Source organism: Chiloscyllium punctatum, chromosome 10, assembly GCF_047496795.1.
Source record: "Chiloscyllium punctatum isolate Juve2018m chromosome 10, sChiPun1.3, whole genome shotgun sequence".
Lineage (NCBI taxonomy): Eukaryota > Metazoa > Chordata > Chondrichthyes > Orectolobiformes > Hemiscylliidae > Chiloscyllium > Chiloscyllium punctatum.
Genome location: NC_092748.1, coordinates 77,033,179 through 77,053,110, shown reverse-complemented (window position 1 = coordinate 77,053,110; position 19,932 = coordinate 77,033,179). Strand labels below are relative to the sequence as shown.

General features: G+C 40.2%; 1 protein-coding gene across 1 annotated transcript in view; it reads right to left on the bottom strand.

The window, feature by feature from the left end:
• Positions 1-19,425, bottom strand: part of LOC140482320 (secretin receptor-like) — a 64,218-nt gene extending 44,793 nt beyond the window's left edge. Inside the window, exons 1-2 of the mRNA XM_072579602.1 lie at positions 19,149-19,425; positions 18,251-18,368 (exon numbers count right to left, since the gene is read on the bottom strand). Coding sequence (XP_072435703.1) covers positions 18,251-18,368; positions 19,149-19,265 — 235 coding nt within the window. The 5' untranslated portion in view covers positions 19,266-19,425. The remainder of the gene's footprint in view (positions 1-18,250; positions 18,369-19,148) is intronic.
• Between the last annotated feature and the right edge of the window lie 507 nt (positions 19,426-19,932).

Sequence of the window (19,932 nt, the reverse complement as noted above, 5' to 3'; positions counted from 1 at the left end):
GTGACACAGTGGTTAGCACTGCTGCCTCACAGTGCCAGAGACCCGGGTTCAATTCCCGCCTCAGGCGACTGACTGTGTGGAGTTTGCATGTTCTCCCTGTGTCTGCGTGGGTTTCCTCTGGGTGCTCCGGTTTCCTCCCACAGTCCAAAAGATGTGCAGGTTAGGTGAATTGGCCTTGTTAAATTGCCCGTAGTGTTAGGTAAGGGGTAAATGTAGGGGAATGGGTGGGTTACGCGTCGGTGTGGACTTGTTGGGCCGAAGGGCCTGTTTCCATACTGTAATGTAATCTAATCTAATTGAACACTCACAGAAAATTGTCCAAATACCACAGAAATTTGTCCAGATAAAATTCCTTTCAATCCGTTTACATGTGCTTCAATTCTATGGGGTTTTCATTATTGATTTGGCACTTAAAATCGACAATGAGTACCATAATTACAAAATAAATTTAGCAAAATAATTTTCTAGTTCTTAAATAATTTTCATGGGAACTTTTCTTAACCTCTGTTCAGTTTTGAGTCTTTATTTTAAAATGTACCACTGCAATCATTTTTACAGTGCTTTTTGTAATTTCTCTTGATTCTACGATCATATAAAACACTTAATGATATTTATTTTCTTTTCTCTTTCCATGATATATGAACTTACTCAAAGTTGTTTGCTTGGTTTAGTTGGTTGCCATTTATATTTTTGAATCAACACTTTGTGGATTTAAGCCTACCACAAGAAGACAATTTCCTTGGTCTCATCGTAAGTGTAATTCTTTCCACAAATCTCATTGAAGCAAGACTATATCATTGTTTTTGTTCAATTTGGTTTGTATAAAATGACTGTTGCATGTATTTACCCAATCGAGTCGTAGTAAAAGCCATAGGGATGAGATCAGAAGCATGTACTAATGATAAACACAATCAGAAATTCCTGGAAAAACTCAGCAGTTTTTGGAGATGAAGGGCTTTTGCCGGAAACGTCGATTTCGAAGCTACTTGGATGCTGCCTGAACTGCTGTGCTCTTCCAGCACCACTAATCCAAGATCTGGAGAGAAAGCAGAGTTAATGTTTTGGGTTCAGTGACCCTTTTTCAGAACCCTGCTCTTTTTCTCCACAGATGTTGCCAGACCTGTTGAATTTTTCCAGCAATTTATGATTTCTGCAGTAGTTCGGTTTTTTTGTAGTAATGATGTCAGGGACACAGTCTGTTGAGAGACCTGGAAGAGGGCAGAAGCTTTGACCTCACATGAATAAATAATGTAAGTAAAGAATTAGTTGTAAGTAACCTGCTTTTGCGTTAAAAAGCCATACTTTTGGGAGTCTAAACAGTTGCAACACAACTATACACAAATGATGGCAGCTCTAAAGGATGAAAGAAATTATGAAGCCAACAGTTGAAGACAATCTCAATATTAAGAAAAAGAACCAGAGAGAAGAATTTGGAAGCTCAGCAAGACATTGGGATCATCACAGGGACAGCTTCAGTAAACTGGAAAAAGGATACAGAATCTAGACAGCAGTGAACAAAGGCCTGAAACCACACACAGTGGGATTTAGATAGTTATGATACAGGAATAGTTCTAAGATTCCAAAGTAACATGGAATCCAACCTATTACTCCCAGAAATGTTCCAGGCTATTGAGGTATACTGTGGACATCATCATCAATAATATTCGAGCAAAGTGGGGCATTGATGACACTACTGCTTCATATGAAGGGTTACAATAGGCATTTGACATATTTCAATGGTAGTTGCAAATTAATTATTGAATGGTCAAAGTTTGGAAACAAACACCAGGTAAAAGCACGGAGTGATTTTTGTTTAATGACTCCATAGGCTGGCATAGAGCTGTGCTTATAAAGATTTAAAAGCAGAGTTGATTTGCGATCAGATTGTTGTCAAGGTTGCAGGGAAGGTATTATTGAACCTCTTGTAGACTGGTTATAATTTAATTCAGGAGAAAACAATTCAAATTATGAGCTAGAAACAAGTATTTTTGTTTGAGTGATAGTACTGCACAATGGAAAAAAATCAAGTGAGGCATTTCAGATTGTTGGCCATAAAGGAAAAAGTGCAGAAAACCCTTAGCCCAACAAAATGGGGAAAAATAGGTCAGGCATATTTCAAAACATCTCCGGTGTGGGAAAAGCAAGCAACACAAATGTTATGAATGTCCAACAGGGGCACATAGTGCTACAACTGTGGAAAACATAGGTCATTTTAAAGCAGCCTATTATTCCACAACCTGGAGACAAAGGGAGAAGTTCTTTCAGCAATGCCACATACAAGAAGTTGAAGAACCATAGGAACAAACTGAAACTCTCTTTGGGAGAATCATTTAAACGAAAAACAAGTATTGGAGTGTTAAACTAGAAATGGATGGATATTCCAAAGACATTAAATTTGATACAGGATCCCGTAATTTCAGCATGACTAAAATAAATTACATTGCAAACATCTCTATTAAATTACAAGATCCTGGAGGAGATTGATTAAAAGTTAAGGGCAAGTTCAATACAAAAGTATAAGGTAAAAGTTCTCAAGTATAAAGAATGAGAAATCCTTGAATCTTTCAATGTCATTCTGAATCAGGTATGTTCTCTACTAAGTAGAAAGGCAGGTTTAAAAGAAAAATAGAATCAAGGACTATGGATGCTGTAAATCTGAAACCAAAGCAGAAATTGCTGGAGAAACTCGGCAGGTCTGGTAGCATCTATAGAGTGACCCTACATCAGGGACTGATGAGTTAATGTTTTATGTCTGGTCTAATAGTCCTTCAGAAGAAATGATACCAGATTTGAAAGATTAACTCTGCTTTTCTCTCAGCAGATGCTACCAGACTTGAGTTTCTCCAGCATTCTCTGGCTTTGTTTCAGATTTCCAATATCTGAGTTATTTTGCTTTTATGTTGGAGACTGAGGGGCAACCTGATGAATGTATGAGAGGCATGGCTAGGGTAGATAGTCAGAGTCTTTTCCCAGGGTGGAAATGTTAAATACTAGGGGACAAAGGTTTAAAGTGAGATAAGGAAAATTTAAAGGAGATGTGCAAGGCAAGTTTTGTACACAGAGGCAGGCCGGTGCCTGAATGCACTGACCAGAGGGATGGTAGAGTCAGAGATGATAGCAATGTTTAAGAAGCATGAACAAACAGGGAATAGAGGGATATGGAACCTCTGCAGTCACAGAGGATTAGTTTAGAATGGCATCATGTCAGCACAGGCATGGTGGACCGAATGGCCTGTTCGTGTGCTGTACTGTTCTATGTCCTATAAGACATTTTCCATCACTTGGGAATGTTGGAAAAATTCAAAGATTTCTTGGTATGATGGATCAAGTGGACAGGCTTTTACCAAAATTGTCAGAGGCCAATGAGTGCTTGAGACACCTGTTGTGACTGGATCAGCTATAGTGATGGAACTTGGGCCAGTAAAATGCTTTTGAAAAGGTGAAGAAACTCCTAAACCCTAAATAATTCATAGCAGCCCAATCTACATTTACAAAATATAATAGTGAAAGATACATTGTCTAAAGGGCTCAGAGCAATAGTATTTGTAATGAGACAACACCAGGTTTTATTCCAACAGGTTTATTTGAAAACGTGAGCTTTCGGTCTATTAAGACTATTTGGAATGTGGCGCAGACCAACTGGTGGAGGCATTCATCAACATCTTCAACCTGTCCCTCCTACAAGCCACAGTCCCCACCTGCTTCCAGAAGACCATCAGCATCCCCATTCATAAGAAAGCACATGCAATGTGCCTTAATGAATACCGCCCAGTAGCTCTGACCTCAAAACTCATGAAGTGTTTCGAGAGGCTGGTGGTGGCCCACGTTAACTTGAGTCTCCCAACCTGCCACAATCCCCTACAATTTGCCTACCAACATAACAGGTTCACCCCAGAATATCTGGACAACAAGGACACTTACGTCAGACTTCGACTCATTGACTACAGCTCTGTCTTCAACACTATATTCAGTCCAGACTGATCACAAAACTCCACCATCTTGGTTGGATCTCCACCCTCTGCAACTGGATCCTTAGCTTTCTGACCCACAGACTGCAATTAGTGAAGATAGGTAACTGCACCCTGAGGATGCATTCTCAGCCCCTATTATACTCCCTGTACACTCATTGATGTGTTGCCAAATTCTGAATGAATGCCATCTACAAATTCACTGACAACACCACTGTAGTACAACAGATATCTAACAATGATGAGTCAAAATACAGAAGGGAGTTAGAGGGCTTGGTAACATGGTACAGTGAGAACAATCTCTCTCTCAAAACTGACGAACTGATCATTGACTTCAGAAGGAGAGGAGAACATTCCCCCCATCTACATTAATAAAACTGAAGTTGAGAGGGTGGAGAGCATCAAGTTCCTCAGAGTGATGATAATCAACAGCCTGTCCTGTACATCCCACATAGATGCGACAGTCAAGAAGACATAACAACATCTTTTCTTTCTCAGGTGCCTCAAGAAATTTGGTAAGTACATAAGGACCCTCACCAACTTCTACAGATGCACCATTGAAAGCATACTGTCTGGGTGCATAATGACCTGGTATGGCAACTATTCTGCTCAGGGCTGTAAGAAACTACAAAGGGTGATGTGCACAGCCCAAACCATCATAAATCCAACCTCCCATCCATGGACTCCATTTATAAGGCTCACTGCCACGGAAACGATAACAACGTCACCAAAGACCCATTGCACCCCAGTAATGATCTTCTGCAACCTCTTCCGTCAGGCAGAAGACACAGAAACCTGAACACATGCACCAGCAGGTTCAGGAACAGCTTCTTCCTAGACATTATTAGACTGATGAATGGACACTCTCGCCTCAAGTAATGCTGATTTTCTCATGTTGATATCGTTTAGAGCACGCCCTAAGCAACATAACCTATACGCCTCTGTCTAAGTCTTTCTGATCTATACATCTTTGTTTACTATGATCTGCCTGTACTGCTTGTAAACAAAGCTTTTCATGTACTTCAGTATGTGACAATCAATCAATCAATCAATCAATCAGAGATGACAAGTGAAGACTAGTCTACTGTCCTTTTTAGATTAGATTACTTTAGATTACTTACAGTGTGGAAACAGGCCCTTCGGCCCAACAAGTCCACACTGCCCCGCCGAAGCGCAACCCACCCATACCCCTACCCCTTAGCTACACTACGGACAATTTAGGATGGCCAATTCACCTGACCTGCACATCTTTGGATAGTGGGAGGAAACCGGAGCACCCGGAGGAAACCCACGCAGACACGGGGAGAATGTGCAAACTCCACACAGTCAGTCGCCTGAGGCAGGAATTGAACCCGGGTCTCTGGCGCTGTGAGGCAGCAGTGCTAACCACTGTGCCACCATGCCGCCTTCTAGATCATTTACACATTTGGATCAGCATTGCATCATGATAGAGGGTGAAGGTTTTGCAGTCATGTGCATGCATAAAAGCTTTTGCAAGTATGTAATGGGATTGCGATTCAAGACCAACACAAACTATAAACCATTGGTCCCTGTTCTGAACAAGAAAGAGACTGTCAAGATACCACCCAAGATACAATAGTTCAGATTACAACTCATAAGGTTTTTTTCAACCACTGAATACATGTGGGTGAATACCAAGCAACAGCAGGCACGCTTTCAAGGATACCATCAAATGAAATTGTTCGAGTGGACTCAGATTTCATCAAGGAAGGTGAAGCCACCAAATCCTCAATCAAGCAGAATCTGAGGGAGGTAGTGACATAATAATAATGTCATTGGATTAGTAATCTTGAAACTCAAGGTAATGTTGTGAAGATTTGAGGTTGAATCTCACTATGTCAGATAAAGAAGATTGGTCAAGGCATCACAAATACTAATTCTGCAAAGTCTGAGATTTTAGGAGGAAATGTATGGAATGGAAATAAAAATAAGGACAAAAACCTGAGGGAAGATGGAGAATAATTAGGATAACACCTGAGCATTTTTGTTTCATTGAATTTAAATTCTCTCATCTACCGAGGTGGCATTTAAACCTGGATCCCCAATACATTATTTGGGTCTATGGGTTAGTGGTTCACTGACAATACCATTATATCATGACCTCCTCATATGGGTAGCAAGATCTAAAACGGAACAACTTTAACATCACATAAAGAGATAATGCACATAAACATCAAGATGTCAATGACAGTTCTTGCATAAAATACCATAAACTCAATCAGCAGACATTTGGGGGTAAGAAAAACTTGACCAAACCACAAAAAAACACTGTCACTACACTTCAAAATAAGCAGATAGATGTGGGTTGACGCACATCTGAGAGATAAGATTTTCATTTCCCTATTTGATGCAGCTTTCACTTTGATAAATCCTTAGCTTAATAAAGGAATCTATTTCATTATTTGCTTGTTTTGAGTAAAGGTTTTATCCCTGTGAATAATGAAAGTGAATACTTGTTGAGTGAAGGTAGGTAAATTAGTTGAACAGACATCTTTAAATAGAAGTAAGATATTTTGTTGCTCTTGGCCATTGAGGCATTGAGGCTTTCCATGGAAGGACATTTTATTGACAAATAGAAAAGTCATACATGATCTCTTTTTTAATGCTGCACGCATTTTTTTCTGTCATTTCCAGAGTTAATAAATAATTTATTCCTACGCTGTTGTGTTGTTCACTTGGTTACCTAATTTCTTTTTAACCTTCTCTTTGAAACCATTCCTGGAAATAAGTAAAATTCCTACTGGATTGTACTGGATTGCAATAAAACAGGGACTTGGAAAATAAATGTTCATGAAGCATATTTAAACTGCTTTAGCTGAAAACTTTATTAAGAGGTGTTTAAGTAATAATTCAATTGTACTGTGGACATATTTTGTACTATTTCTAAAAAGAAATGTGAAGTTGAAGTTTTCTGCTTTATAGGGTGAAAACTTCATGTTCAAATCACTTTTTAGCAAGGTTCAAATTTCTGTATCCCCAAGTTATTTTTTCTGTATTCTTTGTGTAACGTATCCAAGCATTTCCATGCTTTGCAAAATAATATTAATAAAAAAATAAGTAATAATAAAAAAATGTATTTATAAAGTGAAGTTGACTGTGTTGATGTGCAAAAGCTAACGGGACTGATGTTTTTTACACCATTGCCACAGCTAATTTATACTGAGTTTTTAAGTAATAATTTTATTGTTTAATCTGCATGGTTCAGTGGTTCACAAATGAATAGAAACTAATGTTGCCAGTTGTAAAACTGCAATCAATAATGTAATTCCTGTCTGCACTCAAAGACTCTATTATGTTTTCAAAGCTATTGTTTTCAGTTGTTAGTATAATCAACATAGATAAAAACGTGTTTATGAAGAACAGCATCAGGCAGGTTGCAGGCAGAATCTGCTCAAAGGTGGGGGGGGGGAGGTGGTGGTGGTGAGGGGGAGGGGGGTGGCGCTGGTGAGTACTACTGGTATCCTGGGCAATTCTGTGGGCTACACCTTACATTCAGGGTGTAGGACCTATGGGCAGATTTATAAGTGGGAATGATTTCTGTTTTTTCCAGTCCCTGAGCCTTACAGCAGTTAATTGACTGTTGGATGATTAATTATTTTGAGCTTTGACCTCCAGCTCACTAAAGAGGAAATCTCTTCTGCAAGAGCTACAGGATAGTCAGATGGATCCTGGCAACACTACCTATAAAAATGGGCACTGATGGGATTGCATTCATTCTCCAGAAACATTTTTCACTGGAGTCAGTTGTAAAATAAATTCGGGGGTCTTGCCAAGCTAGGCTGTCAGATCCCCAGTGAGGAGTATTGGGGGTGGAGAGAGAGGAAAATGTTGGTGTGTTTACTGCTTGTAACTCCTCACCAAATGCCTGTAAAGGAGACAACCTCTCTCCCCACCCCATTTACCAGCTAAGGCTCAGGTCGTGTTTTCTACTAGGTTTCTGATCTATCACTGGCATCTGTTGTCTATGTGTCAAACAGCCACAGAGGTGGCAAGTGAGACTTAGGTGACCATTAATTGGCCAATTGGCACAAGGACAGTTGGTCATAAGGATTGTCCAAAGGCTGCCCCATCATTTGTAAAATTCCAGTGGAGGCAGGGACATACAAGAAGATACTGGTAAAAATGTCCACAGCATTTTTTTCTTAACACTTTTGAGGTTTTTTTAATAGGTTCAGGATTAACACAATGATGATTGATGAAAACTATATTAAAGAACAAAGCAGGCAAAACACAAAGGTAGGTTTCAACATGACACATTTACCACTTCTATCCCTATATGATGTGGAGATATTACTTTTGTACTATTCATTCACTGGGGTGAATTCATTTTCTTCCGCAACATTTTCTTCTTCACCTGCTTCATCTTCCTCAAGGTCTTCATCATCTTCTTTTGAGGATGTGGAGTCACATTCTTGACAGATTCGACCATAGCCAGTCTGTTTAGGAGACTTCTTCAGTGGTGGGGCGAGACAGCCAAAGTGGTAACAGAGTCTACATTCATTACGTCTGACTAAATTTTTGTTATCTCTAGAGCTTTTCTCCACAGCATTTTAATGGGTTCAATGTGTGGATTTAAAAAAAAATTCAAAACTATCATGTTGTTCAATTTCAATGACATTTTCTCTGTCCTTCAATGAAACTGGCATCCAAATCTAAAGGTGCAATTCATGATAGCTTCATGCATTCGTAAGAAGTGACAGAGCAATGGTGCTAATGTGGTATGAATCAGAAAACTGCCAATCATAAAGCTGATAAAGGGACTGCCAAGTTCGACTTATGTGTAAAGTCCTGTGAATAGAATTTCTGAGTGATAAATGGCTCTACAAAGCCATTCACTGCCTGAACCAACTGAGTCGCACAAATCTCAGGTTCAATCTTAGTACTGTGCCATCTTCTCTGACCTCAGCCAGTATGGTAATAAAGGTGTTCAAATTGTTCTTAATGATCTGGATCAGGCAGAGAAAAACCAAACTATCTCCAAAGAAATGTTAAGTCCAGGTGAAGGTGCCATTCCACAGCTCTTTGGTCCCTTTTGGAACATCATTCGAAGGACCATTATTTTTGTAATAATTTATTTTGTGAAGTGTCACAGGAGGACAAGATGCTCAGACCACTTCAATTTTTTTTTAAAAAACAACATTCATGTCGCTGGTAAGGCCAACATTATTTGCTCTACCTTAATTGTTGGCTAGGTCATTTTAGAAGTTAAAAGTCAATCACATTGCTGTGGATCTAGAGTTATTTGTAGACCAGATCAGATAGGACAGTAGATTTCCTTCCCCAAACCAGATGGATTTTTAAATAACAATGGCTTTATAGTCATAAGCATGGAGCTTTAGATTCCTGATTTACTAATTGAATTTGAATCTTTTCCCCTCAGAGAATTAACTTGGGTTTCTGGATTACTAGTCCAGTGACATTACCACTTCACCATCTTCAGTACCAGCTGTGGCATGATTGATAGCTTGAGTCACAAAGTTCCACCTTCAATTGCCATTCCAGAACCTGAGCATAAATATTAAGGTGACACACTGTACTGAGGGAGTACTGCGCAAAGGTGTCTTCTTTCGAAGGAGGTGTTAAACTAAGACCTCACCTGCCTGCTTGGGAGAATTTAAAATATTCCATGGCAGTACTCTGGAATGAGCAGGAGAGTGATCCCTGGTATTCTGACTAAACTTTATCCCTAAATCAACATCATTAAATATGTCTTTCTTTTGAATTCTTTGTTCTTTAACCCAAGATTTAAAGTGAATTGTAGAGTCCCAGTCTCCAGTCTAGTTGAGGGCAACCAGCCAAGCATTGTCTCCATATCACCCTGTTGCCAATCATTTTCTGGTGACTACTGCTGACAGATTTGTGGGTGTATGTTTGGAGTGAGAAACTGGATTGGGAATGTTGTGGAGATGTTGCGACCTCTGATTAAACATTATCAATTCTGTGCTCCAAAAGAGTTTAGATTAAGGTATGAGCCTTGGAATTTCCTTTCAACCCCTATATTGAAATTGTTCATTGTTGCCTGCAGTTATGGGTCCAACTGGATTCCATTTTGCCTTAACAGTCAGCTGTGCAATTTCACTAGTTCTTCAACTTGTGGTGGCACGATGGATTGCTGTAAGTTGAAGATATATGATAGATGCTTAGATATTTTACATTCACTGACAATGTACTGTTCCTGAGGTCTCACACTAATTTTATGTTGATGAACTGAATGTTTTTCTCCTTCGTATGTGACATGGGGTCATTCCTAGGATAGTTGGTGGATATATGTGTATTATCAAGGTCATCTTCCACTTTACATCCAAAACCAAAGCGTTGCCATGCAAAATTGTCAGGAACAGATTTAAGAATCCAAATATTAAGAACAGAAATATGAAAAGCTCAGTGTATCCATTTATAAAGGACTACAATACCGTGAGTGGGCGGCACGGTGGCACAGTGGTTAGCACTGCTGCCTCACAGCGCCAGAGACCCGGGTTCATTTCCCGCCTCAGGTGACTGACTGTGTGGAGTTTGCACATTCTCCCCGTGTCTGCGTGGGTTTCCTCCGGGTGCTCCGGTTTCATCCCACAGTCCAAAGATGTGCAGGTCAGGTGAATTGGCCACGCTAAATTGCCCATAGTGTTAGGTAAAGGGGTAAATGTAGGGAAATGGGTGGGTTGCGTGTCGGTGTGGACTTGTTGGGCTGAAGGGCCTGTTTCCACACAGTAATGTAATCTAATCTAGTTGTAAAGCCTGGAAAACTGAAATTTGTTAAGTGCCTTGTTCAAATAAGAAATTATAATATTTTGCTGTACAATAACCCCAACAAATAAAACTTGGCATGCATGCCAACATTCAGAAATCATACCATCATGTTCACAAATAAATGTATGCCTAAGGTTTCTGTCAATTTTTGTAGATGTGTCAATGTGTAAGTCCTATTTGTGGATAAGTCCTAATTCATGATCTGTTATTATCAATGAGGTGCAGTGTATGTAGATCAACAGAACTGGATTTAAACAAAATTGCTGGTGTTACAATGGCTTAGAGGCGTAAGTCCAACAAACTTTTGCTGTCTTGCTTATCCAATAAATGATTAGTGCACTGTGGCCCAGATGATCCAAGCAGTGGCAATTATAGTTTTTAGATCACAGTGGTGCTGGAAAAGCACAGCAGTTCAGGCAGCATCCGAGGAGCAGGAAAATCGACGTTTCGGGCAAAAGCCCTTCATCAGGAATAGAGGCAGGAAGCCTCCAGGGTGGAGAGATAAATGGGAGGTGGGGCTAGGGAGAAGGTAGCAAAGGGTATAATAGGTGAATGGGGGTGGTTCACCTATTGTACTCTTTACTACCTTCTCCCCAGCCCCACCCCCACCCCATTTATCTCTCCACCCTAGAGGCTTTCTGCCTTATTCCTGATGAAGGGCTTTTGCCCGAAACATCGATTTTCCTCCTCGGATGCTGCCTGACCTGCTGTGCTTTTCCAGCACCACTCTGATCTAAACTCTGGTTTCCAGCACCTACAGTCCTCACTTTTGCTTTGTGGCAATTACAGTTGAATTGGCACGCTGGTCATTTTTAAAAATTTTACTACTGTGCTCCTCATTTCCAGCTGGGAATTCAATCCTGGCTCGTTCATACATGTGGAGCATGGGTGAAATCAGCATATTTCTTTGTTGTGCAGAATAGTCAGGGCAAGTAAAAAAGCATGTCACATTTTGCAGCAGTTGTTGAGTCTTAGTGTCAAACAGCACAGACCCTTTGGTCCAACTTATCCATGCCAACAAATGATCCCAATCTGACCTAGTCTCATTTGCCAGGTTTTGGCCCACTATCCCTCTCAAGCTTTCTTATTCATGTGCCATCCAGATGCCTCTTAAATGTTGTAATTATACCCGTCTCTATCACTTCTAAAGCTTGTTTCATACACGCACCACCCTCTGTGTGAAAACGTTACCCTTCAGGTCCTTTCTAAACCTTCCCTCTCTCACATTAAACCTATTCCCTTTAATTTTGGTCTCACTCACCCAAGGAAACACCCTTGGCTGTTTACCCTATCCATGCCCCTCATGATTTTATAAACCTCTATAAGGTCACCCCTCAACCTCCGATGCTTCAAGGAAAATGCACTAGCCTATTCAGCCTCTTCCTATAACTCAAGCCCTCCAGTGCCAGCAACCTCGATGTAGATCCTTTCTGCAACCTCTCAAGTTTAACAACATCCTTCCTATAGAAGGGTGACCAGAATCGTATGCAGTTTTCTAAAAGTGGCCTCACCAATGTCCTGTACAGTCACCATATGATGTCCCAATGCCTACACTCAATGCTCTGACCAATGAAGGCAAGCGTGCCAAATGCCTTCTTCACCACCCTGTGTACCTGCAGCAGCACTTTCAAGGAACTATGCACCAGCGCCCTCCGATGTCTTGGTACAGCAACACTCCCCAGGGCCTACCATTAATTGTATAAGTCTTAACCTGATTGCTTTACCAAAATGCAACACTTCACATTTATCTAAATTAAACTCCATCTGCCACTTCTCAGCCCATTAAACCATCTGATCCAGGTCCTGTTGTACTCTGAGATAATCTTTTTCACTGTCTACTGCACCATCTATTCTGGTGTCATGTGCAAACCTATTAACCACACTTTCTATATTCAGATCCAAACCATTTATTTAAATGTTGAAAATCAGTGGACCCAGCACCAAACCTTCTGGCATAATGCTGGACATATGTCTCCAATCCAAAAAGAAACTCTCTACCACCATGCTCTGACTTCTACCTTCAAGCCAATTGTGTTTCTAATTTGCTAACTCCCCCGGATCCCATGTGATCTAACATTACTAATCAGTCTACCATGCAGAACCATCGAATGCTTTGCTGAAGTCCATACACACAATGCCTACTGCTCTTTACTGCCATGTTCTGAGGTTTAAATGACCAGAAGAACAGCCAGACACTGTCACAACCGCTGTAAAAGGGTACATAGATAATGTAAGTGTAGGGTTAGTGTAACACTTGGTTAAAGGGTATGGATGCCAGTTAGGTAGAGTGACAAGTGGATGAGCATGCCAGGTGGATACAGCACCAAGTAAGTGATGAAGTGACTAAGATTAATTGATGGGGTTGAGGTAGAGGGTCATGACTGGGTACATTGGGGCTGACAATGGAATGGGTAACAGGGTGATTGTGAACTGATTGTGGCAGAGATAGGGATGTTGGGGCCAGCGGTGGTGTCAGGTGCGATATCAATGCCAACAGCAGCAGTAGGAAGTGTCAGGGTCAATGGTTCAGTGGGTGGGGGAGTTATAGTGTCAGGTCTTGGGAGGATCTGGTAGGGAATTGGCTATCAGGGTTTGACGGATATAAGAGGTCAGGAGAATTGTAATTGGGGGCTGTGTGGTAAGTTGGAGAATCAGCTTGATAGTTACCTAGGAATTAGGCTTGGTTTTGAATTGTCTAACTTTTGCTGCATACCTTTTTTTTTGCCTGGGTAACTATGAGCTTAATGGAAGCAAAACTGTCCAGATTCACTGATATTTAGGGTTTTTTTTTTGCAGAGGTTTCCTAATGCAGAGAAAATGCCTTTTAGAATCTTCAATTTCCTGAACAATTCCTGATGAGTCTGCTGTATCTGGGATGCAACAGGATCCTGGCATGCAACTCCAGTCTGCCTTGCTCCAGTGACAATCTGACAATCGCACTGTCTAGTCACATAATCTCTTCTGAAGGACACTTAGAAAAAAATCACGAGCTCAAATTTGATGCAGCTCTCTGCTGTTTTTAGCTCAATCCTTTGATTCAAAAGTTATTGTATAATATTCAAAATTGAGCTGAATGCATTGACGAATATAAAATCTCGAATATATGGTTGACAACATATTTCACACGAGAGAATTTTAACAAACACACAGTAAAACAATAAGTATGCATTTTGTTTTAGAAAGCAGCAAATTATTTAAAAATAAAGCTAACTGAATGCATGAAAGCAACAAGGTTAATGTTGTGTCTTATGTTAATTGGACAAGTTCATAAAATTAACTTGTGCAATTTTTATATTTAATGAAAGCAGCCTTATTCATGAACTTAGGATATAACTACTTCTCCTCGCACCATACATCTTCTTTGTAAACAATACAAAATTGTTGTAAGTGAAAATTACTGTTTTATGAGAGCAACAACTGAGTTACACATTTGGTTGTAACAGTGTATATTGGCGTACAATGTTATTTATCCATGTTAAATACACACCAGTTATGACTGTATACTTGGTAAACTTTATGGTTTACCTGTTATAATCAATCAGTTTAACTGTTTTCTTTATGTGTTTTCTGCTGTCAATGCTTATTCAGGTTTTTCTTTTAAATAAGAAAATATTCAGAAACCACTAGATGGCAACAGCAACTTGTCATGATGTCTGTTCATACTTGCACAGGTTTATAAAGTTGTTTGAAATAAACATTTTATGATTGTGACTTTTGCGTGTCTTTAATTATTGCTGTGCAGCAGTGCCTGTACACGCTTAGTTTAGTGTTTTGGTAGAATGCGTCTCCCATTCCTCTCCATATTTTTCCTCCATTGATGGCTTGGAGGGTGCTCTAGAGAGCTGCACATTTCATATAAATTATAATGTATCTTAGTCAAGAGATAAAAGGAAGCAGCCAAATAAAGACTGCCAACATTATTTTGCTTTCCTGATACAAAGATGCTTGCTTTCATGTTAGTGTCTTCTTGTGCATGTTGAATTTATTAACAACTTGTGAGATTATACTTCAGATTACCAATGCAATGCACAACTGTATAGTTTACAGTTATTATCATAGTAAATCTGCAATAGGAAATGCATTTCACATGGTGAGTATCTTTAGATAGTCAATCTTTTCATATAGCTGTGAACCATTTACAACTAAATTTTTGCAAAACTGAACATAGTAGTTGTTCCATTTCTTTTCTTGTGGTTTTTCTCAATTAAATTCATATTAAGACCAATGTTTCTTTTTATCATTTGTATAATAATTCCTCATAGACATGTTGGAATTTTGGAAAGAAGTTGAAGCTTGAATAGAGGACATGTATTATTTGAAATGCAATAGATTTCTGAGGTTATTATAATAAGAATAAAAAGCATAACATGTATTTTTCTTAGAGAATATTATTGCAAGGGTGTACCGTCCAAATGTTCAAGGTACACATATGCAATACTTTGACTTGTATAAATTGGTTTTAATTGTGGATCGCTTGGGTGAATACTTTTTGAAAGCTTACACTGATGTATTAAAAACAAAAGAATATGTCTTTAGATCTATGCTTCCCAACTCCTTTCCAAAAAAAATGTAAGCATTGAATATTTCACGACCCTTAATGAGATCTGTGAGAACCAGGTAGTGTAGGGGTGGGCTACAGCTCGGTGATGGGAGTAGCAACCTTGTGAGAATGGAGGGAGGGAGACCTGTGGGCACAAGATAGAGACTTTTGAGACTTGGTGGAGGGATGACCGAGGTACAGAGTGCCTGTTTGGGTAAAAGTGCATCTATTGTGACTTGGTCAGAGCTCCATGGTGGCCATTACTGTCTTGGAGTTCATGTCACAAGACTTTTATTTTGTGCCTAACACCACTCTGAGAACCCCTGTTCTAGGTTACAAGGGTTAACATTTGAAAGATTTAAAAACACTTTGCATTTAAAAATGTTTTTTTTTCTTTATTCATTCATGAGGTGTGGGTGTCGAGGGAAGGCCAGCATTTAGATTAGATTCCATACAGTGTAGAAACAGGCCCCAAGTCCACACCGACCCTCTGAAGAGCAACCCACCCAGAATCATTCCCCTACGTTTACCCCTGACTAATGCACCTAACACTACAGACAATTTAGTATGGCCAATTCACCTAACCTGCATATCTTTGGACCGTGGGAGAAAACCCACACAGACACAGGGAGAATGTGCAAACTCCACATAGACAGTTGCCTGAGGCAGGAATTGAATCCGGCCCCTGGCACTGTGAGGCAGCAGTGTTAACCACTGAGCCACCATGCTGCCCCATCATTTAGTGCACATCAATAATTGCCCTTGAAATGAGCATCTTGCTAGGCCATTTCAGGACACAGAAATCAACCACATTACTCTGGGCTGGAATCTTAGGTCAGGTAAGAATGGCAAGTTTCCTTCCCTGAAGTATAATAGTGAGCCAGTTGGATTTGTACGGAAATTGATAATTTCATGGTCACCACTAAAGAAACTAGCTTTCAATTCTTCAGAAGGTCGGTGTGGACTTGTTAGGCTGAAGGGTCTTTTCTACACTGTTGGGATTCTATGATTCTATGACTCTAATTTCAGATTTTACATAACAAACTGAAAGAACTGCAGAGGCTGGAAATCAGAAACTAAAACAGAAATTGCTAGAAAATCTCAGCATGTCTGGCAGCAGGGTCACTGGACATAAAACATTAATCTGATTTTTCTCCACAGATGCTGCCAAACCTGCTGAGCTTTTCCAGCAATGTTTGTTTTTGTTTCAGACTTTACTCTTTAGGGGCGGCACGGTGGCACAGTGGTTAGCACTGCTGCCTCACAGCGCCAGAGACCTGGGTTCAATTCCCGCCTCAGGTGACTGACTGTGTGGAGTTTGCACGTTCTCCCCGTGTCTGCGTGGGTTTCCTCCGGGTGCTCCGGTTTCCTCCCACAGTCCAAAGATGTGCAGGTTAGGTAAATTGGCCATGCTAAATTGCCCGTAGTGTTAGGTAAGGGGTAGATGTAGGGGTATGGGTGGGTTGCGCTTCGGCGGGGCGGTGTGGACTTGTTGGGCCGAAGGGCCTGTTTCCACACTGTAAGTAATCTAATCTAATCTAATCTAATCTAATCTTTGGATTAAAATTTCTCCTTAAAATTGCCCACAAGAGATTTGAATCCAGACAATTAGTTTGGGTTACTAGTCCAGGATGCAACTGTCTCCCCTTTAAACATGTGCTCCAGAAGTTGCAATCAATTTTGGCAAGAGCTATTTTTGAAGCCCAATCAGAGCTTTGTTGTCAAAAAGTAACAACATCCACACAATGTGCCAGCAATATCCCACAAACGTCAATGGCAGATCCACTCGGCTGAATTTCCCTTTTTCAGTTGCAGTGCTCTGTTGAGTCAGATTCATGGCTCTGGTAATGCAATGGCTCACTTTTACTCATGCAATATTCCACACTTTTATGTAATTATGTAACCCAGCTATTTGATTCCATTCGTGTGCAATTGTGCAGCAGGAGGGATGGAAGTACCTACCACTTCCTGGATCTTCCCCCACGTTCATATCACTCTAGCCCATGGAACAATTACATACCACTTCATTTGCACTACAAGTCAGGAACTGTCCCTTATGCTGTGGTGCTTGACTATTATATCTGAGGACAGGACCTAGAAAACAAAGCTTGCATCCTGCTTCACAGATAGGGACCTGGAGATACAGGCAGGATTTTTACTTAGCTTCAAAGTGTTGAAGAGCTGAAGTGGTGTGTGAGTTGTTTTGAGGATTGGCATGATGACATGGGGAGGTTGGTGGTTTCCAGCTGCTGACAAGAGTGGATGACAGATGAAACCGGATGGCAACCATGGAGCATGCACGGACATTGTGGTGAAGAAACAGTTATATGGTGGCCAGAGCGAGGGACTTGCATTGATTTATATGTCTAATACTTCTTGCTGGAAAAGACAAATTTTGTTGAATGTTTTCATTTGCAATTATCAGGGCAATTTACAAAACTATCAGCTTGAGGAAAATAATATTTAGACTGCATGAAAGGAGAATGCTGATTAGTTGGCAAGTGGTCTTGGATAGGTTGAGGTATTACAATGGAAAATGCACCAGTTAATGATGATTGGCACTTAACTGCTGGGCTTTGAGATTCATATACTGCATTGCTCAACAATGTGCTAAGCAGAATGTTGTTTTAGAAGTAATCTGTTCGTGGCAAATGCAACTCATATTGCTAGTGCATGGCAGCAGCATGAAACAGCTGGCTTTTCCTACTGCTCAAATTTTTGAGGCTTTACAATTCTTGGGCAATCTGACATAGACTGGCCACTTTTCAGATCCAAAATTGATGGCCTTTGTTTTCCTGAAAGCAGTTACAGTACTAGAATCCTATGTTCTGGATATATCTGGAAGATGAATAGTGTGATTTTGAAAAATAAATAAGATTCCAGGAAGACAATATATTGCAAATCACAACATTGATAAAGTGTTTCATCTAATTTTCAATATGTATGTTATATGCTCCATTCCATGTTTTCTTACCTGCTTGAAACTTTTGCTTCTCAAAAATGCTTTTATCATTTGTCAGCTTCTCAAAACATTTTTCTTCTTGTTTTCTGAGGATATTGGGAATTTCGCATTCTGGTGGGTTGGTTCTCACCTGTAGAAACGTAAAAATAACCTGGTATGTTATCCAAACCCTTCTCAATCAAGCTTCGTCACGTCTCGTGCAACAGAAAATGATACGTTCGCCTTTTGATTTTGTTTTAAACGTTCACTTTGCGAGATTCTTATTTCTCCACATACTTTCTATTATATTCAACCAGTGAGAATTGTGAATGAGTCGCTGGTTCACAGCCTTTTGTTTTATAAAGTCTGAAATCTGTAACCAGGCAAATGACAAGGCATCTTCTTGTTTTGAATTTTGACACAAACTGTGTCTTAGCCAATAAATATGCAGTATCAGAATACATTGAATTAACTGCGTGTAGTGGATTCGTTATGAACGATGTACATAGAAGAGCAAAAATTAGAATACATCAGTTTAATACTGAAAAGCATCGCACGATCGCAAGGTGTTCACGGCCTTACGCAGCCCTCAGAGTTTTTAGTAGTGTTTAATTGTAGGGTATTCTCTCGATAACACGTTTTACCATACTTAAGCCAATCTAACGCTTTTCCGGGTCACTGGCCAGTGAATTGAACAGTCTAGTTATTGACATCGGATTGGTGGTCTTTGTTCCAAATCGTCAAGTGAATAAGTTGATCAGGAACTCAACCCTTATGCTCGGCCCAACATTTTAACTGTGAAAAGGTGCAAAATAGTCTTGGCATTTTAAAAAAAACAACAATAACCTGACCTTTTCTCCTGTATTGACTTCAATTCACGAAAATTCATTCATCTAAATCCGTGAGAAACAAAGTTAAACAGTTTGCTTACTGTGATGACGGAGTCGAGATACATCAGAATCAGAAAGATCTTGTTAGCGTCAACATTTCCCAGAAGTTGTGCTCCAGCCGCTCTGTGCATCATTGCATCAAATCGCATGAAGTTCATCAGTCTTGCCAATTAAAATGTCAGTTTCGATGTTTGATTCGTCAGAAACTAATGTAAAGCTGACCTTTTCCATACGAGGAAAATAACTCAGTCTGAGCTCTGAGGTTTGACCATCAGCCGCAAAGCCTTCCTCACACGAACATTCAGTAACATTGGTCAAAAACTTAAACAGCACACGCTGACCGCAGCTCGTTCACTTCAGGAAGAAAGTGCAAGCCCCGAGATGTGACATCCCCAGATCTCGGGAAATACGGGTTGCGCTACGATTCACGTGGTGTTTTTCGACAATTGCAAATGCTATAAAATGCTGACATCCCCGAGTCCGTGACAAGCAGATTGAGCGCTGATGATGATCGATCTCTTGCTAAAGCTGCTAAATTGATGAAGACTCCGGCTCCTGGCAGGCTCAGTCTGATTTGCCGGATGATCCGTTGTTTTAGCCGCTGTTGTGAAGTACCAAGTGATTTTCGATTTCACATTATCCTTTACTCACCGACAATGGATGATCAGGGGAGGAGTAGGAGGAGGAGGAACCCTGTGAGCCACAACCATCACCAGTGTTTGTGGTGAGAAAACAGTTAACGTTTCGACTCCTCTGTCCTTATCGTTCGTTATGAATAGACATTATCAAATTGTCTTAATCCTTTGCAATTAGTCTCCAAGCTCA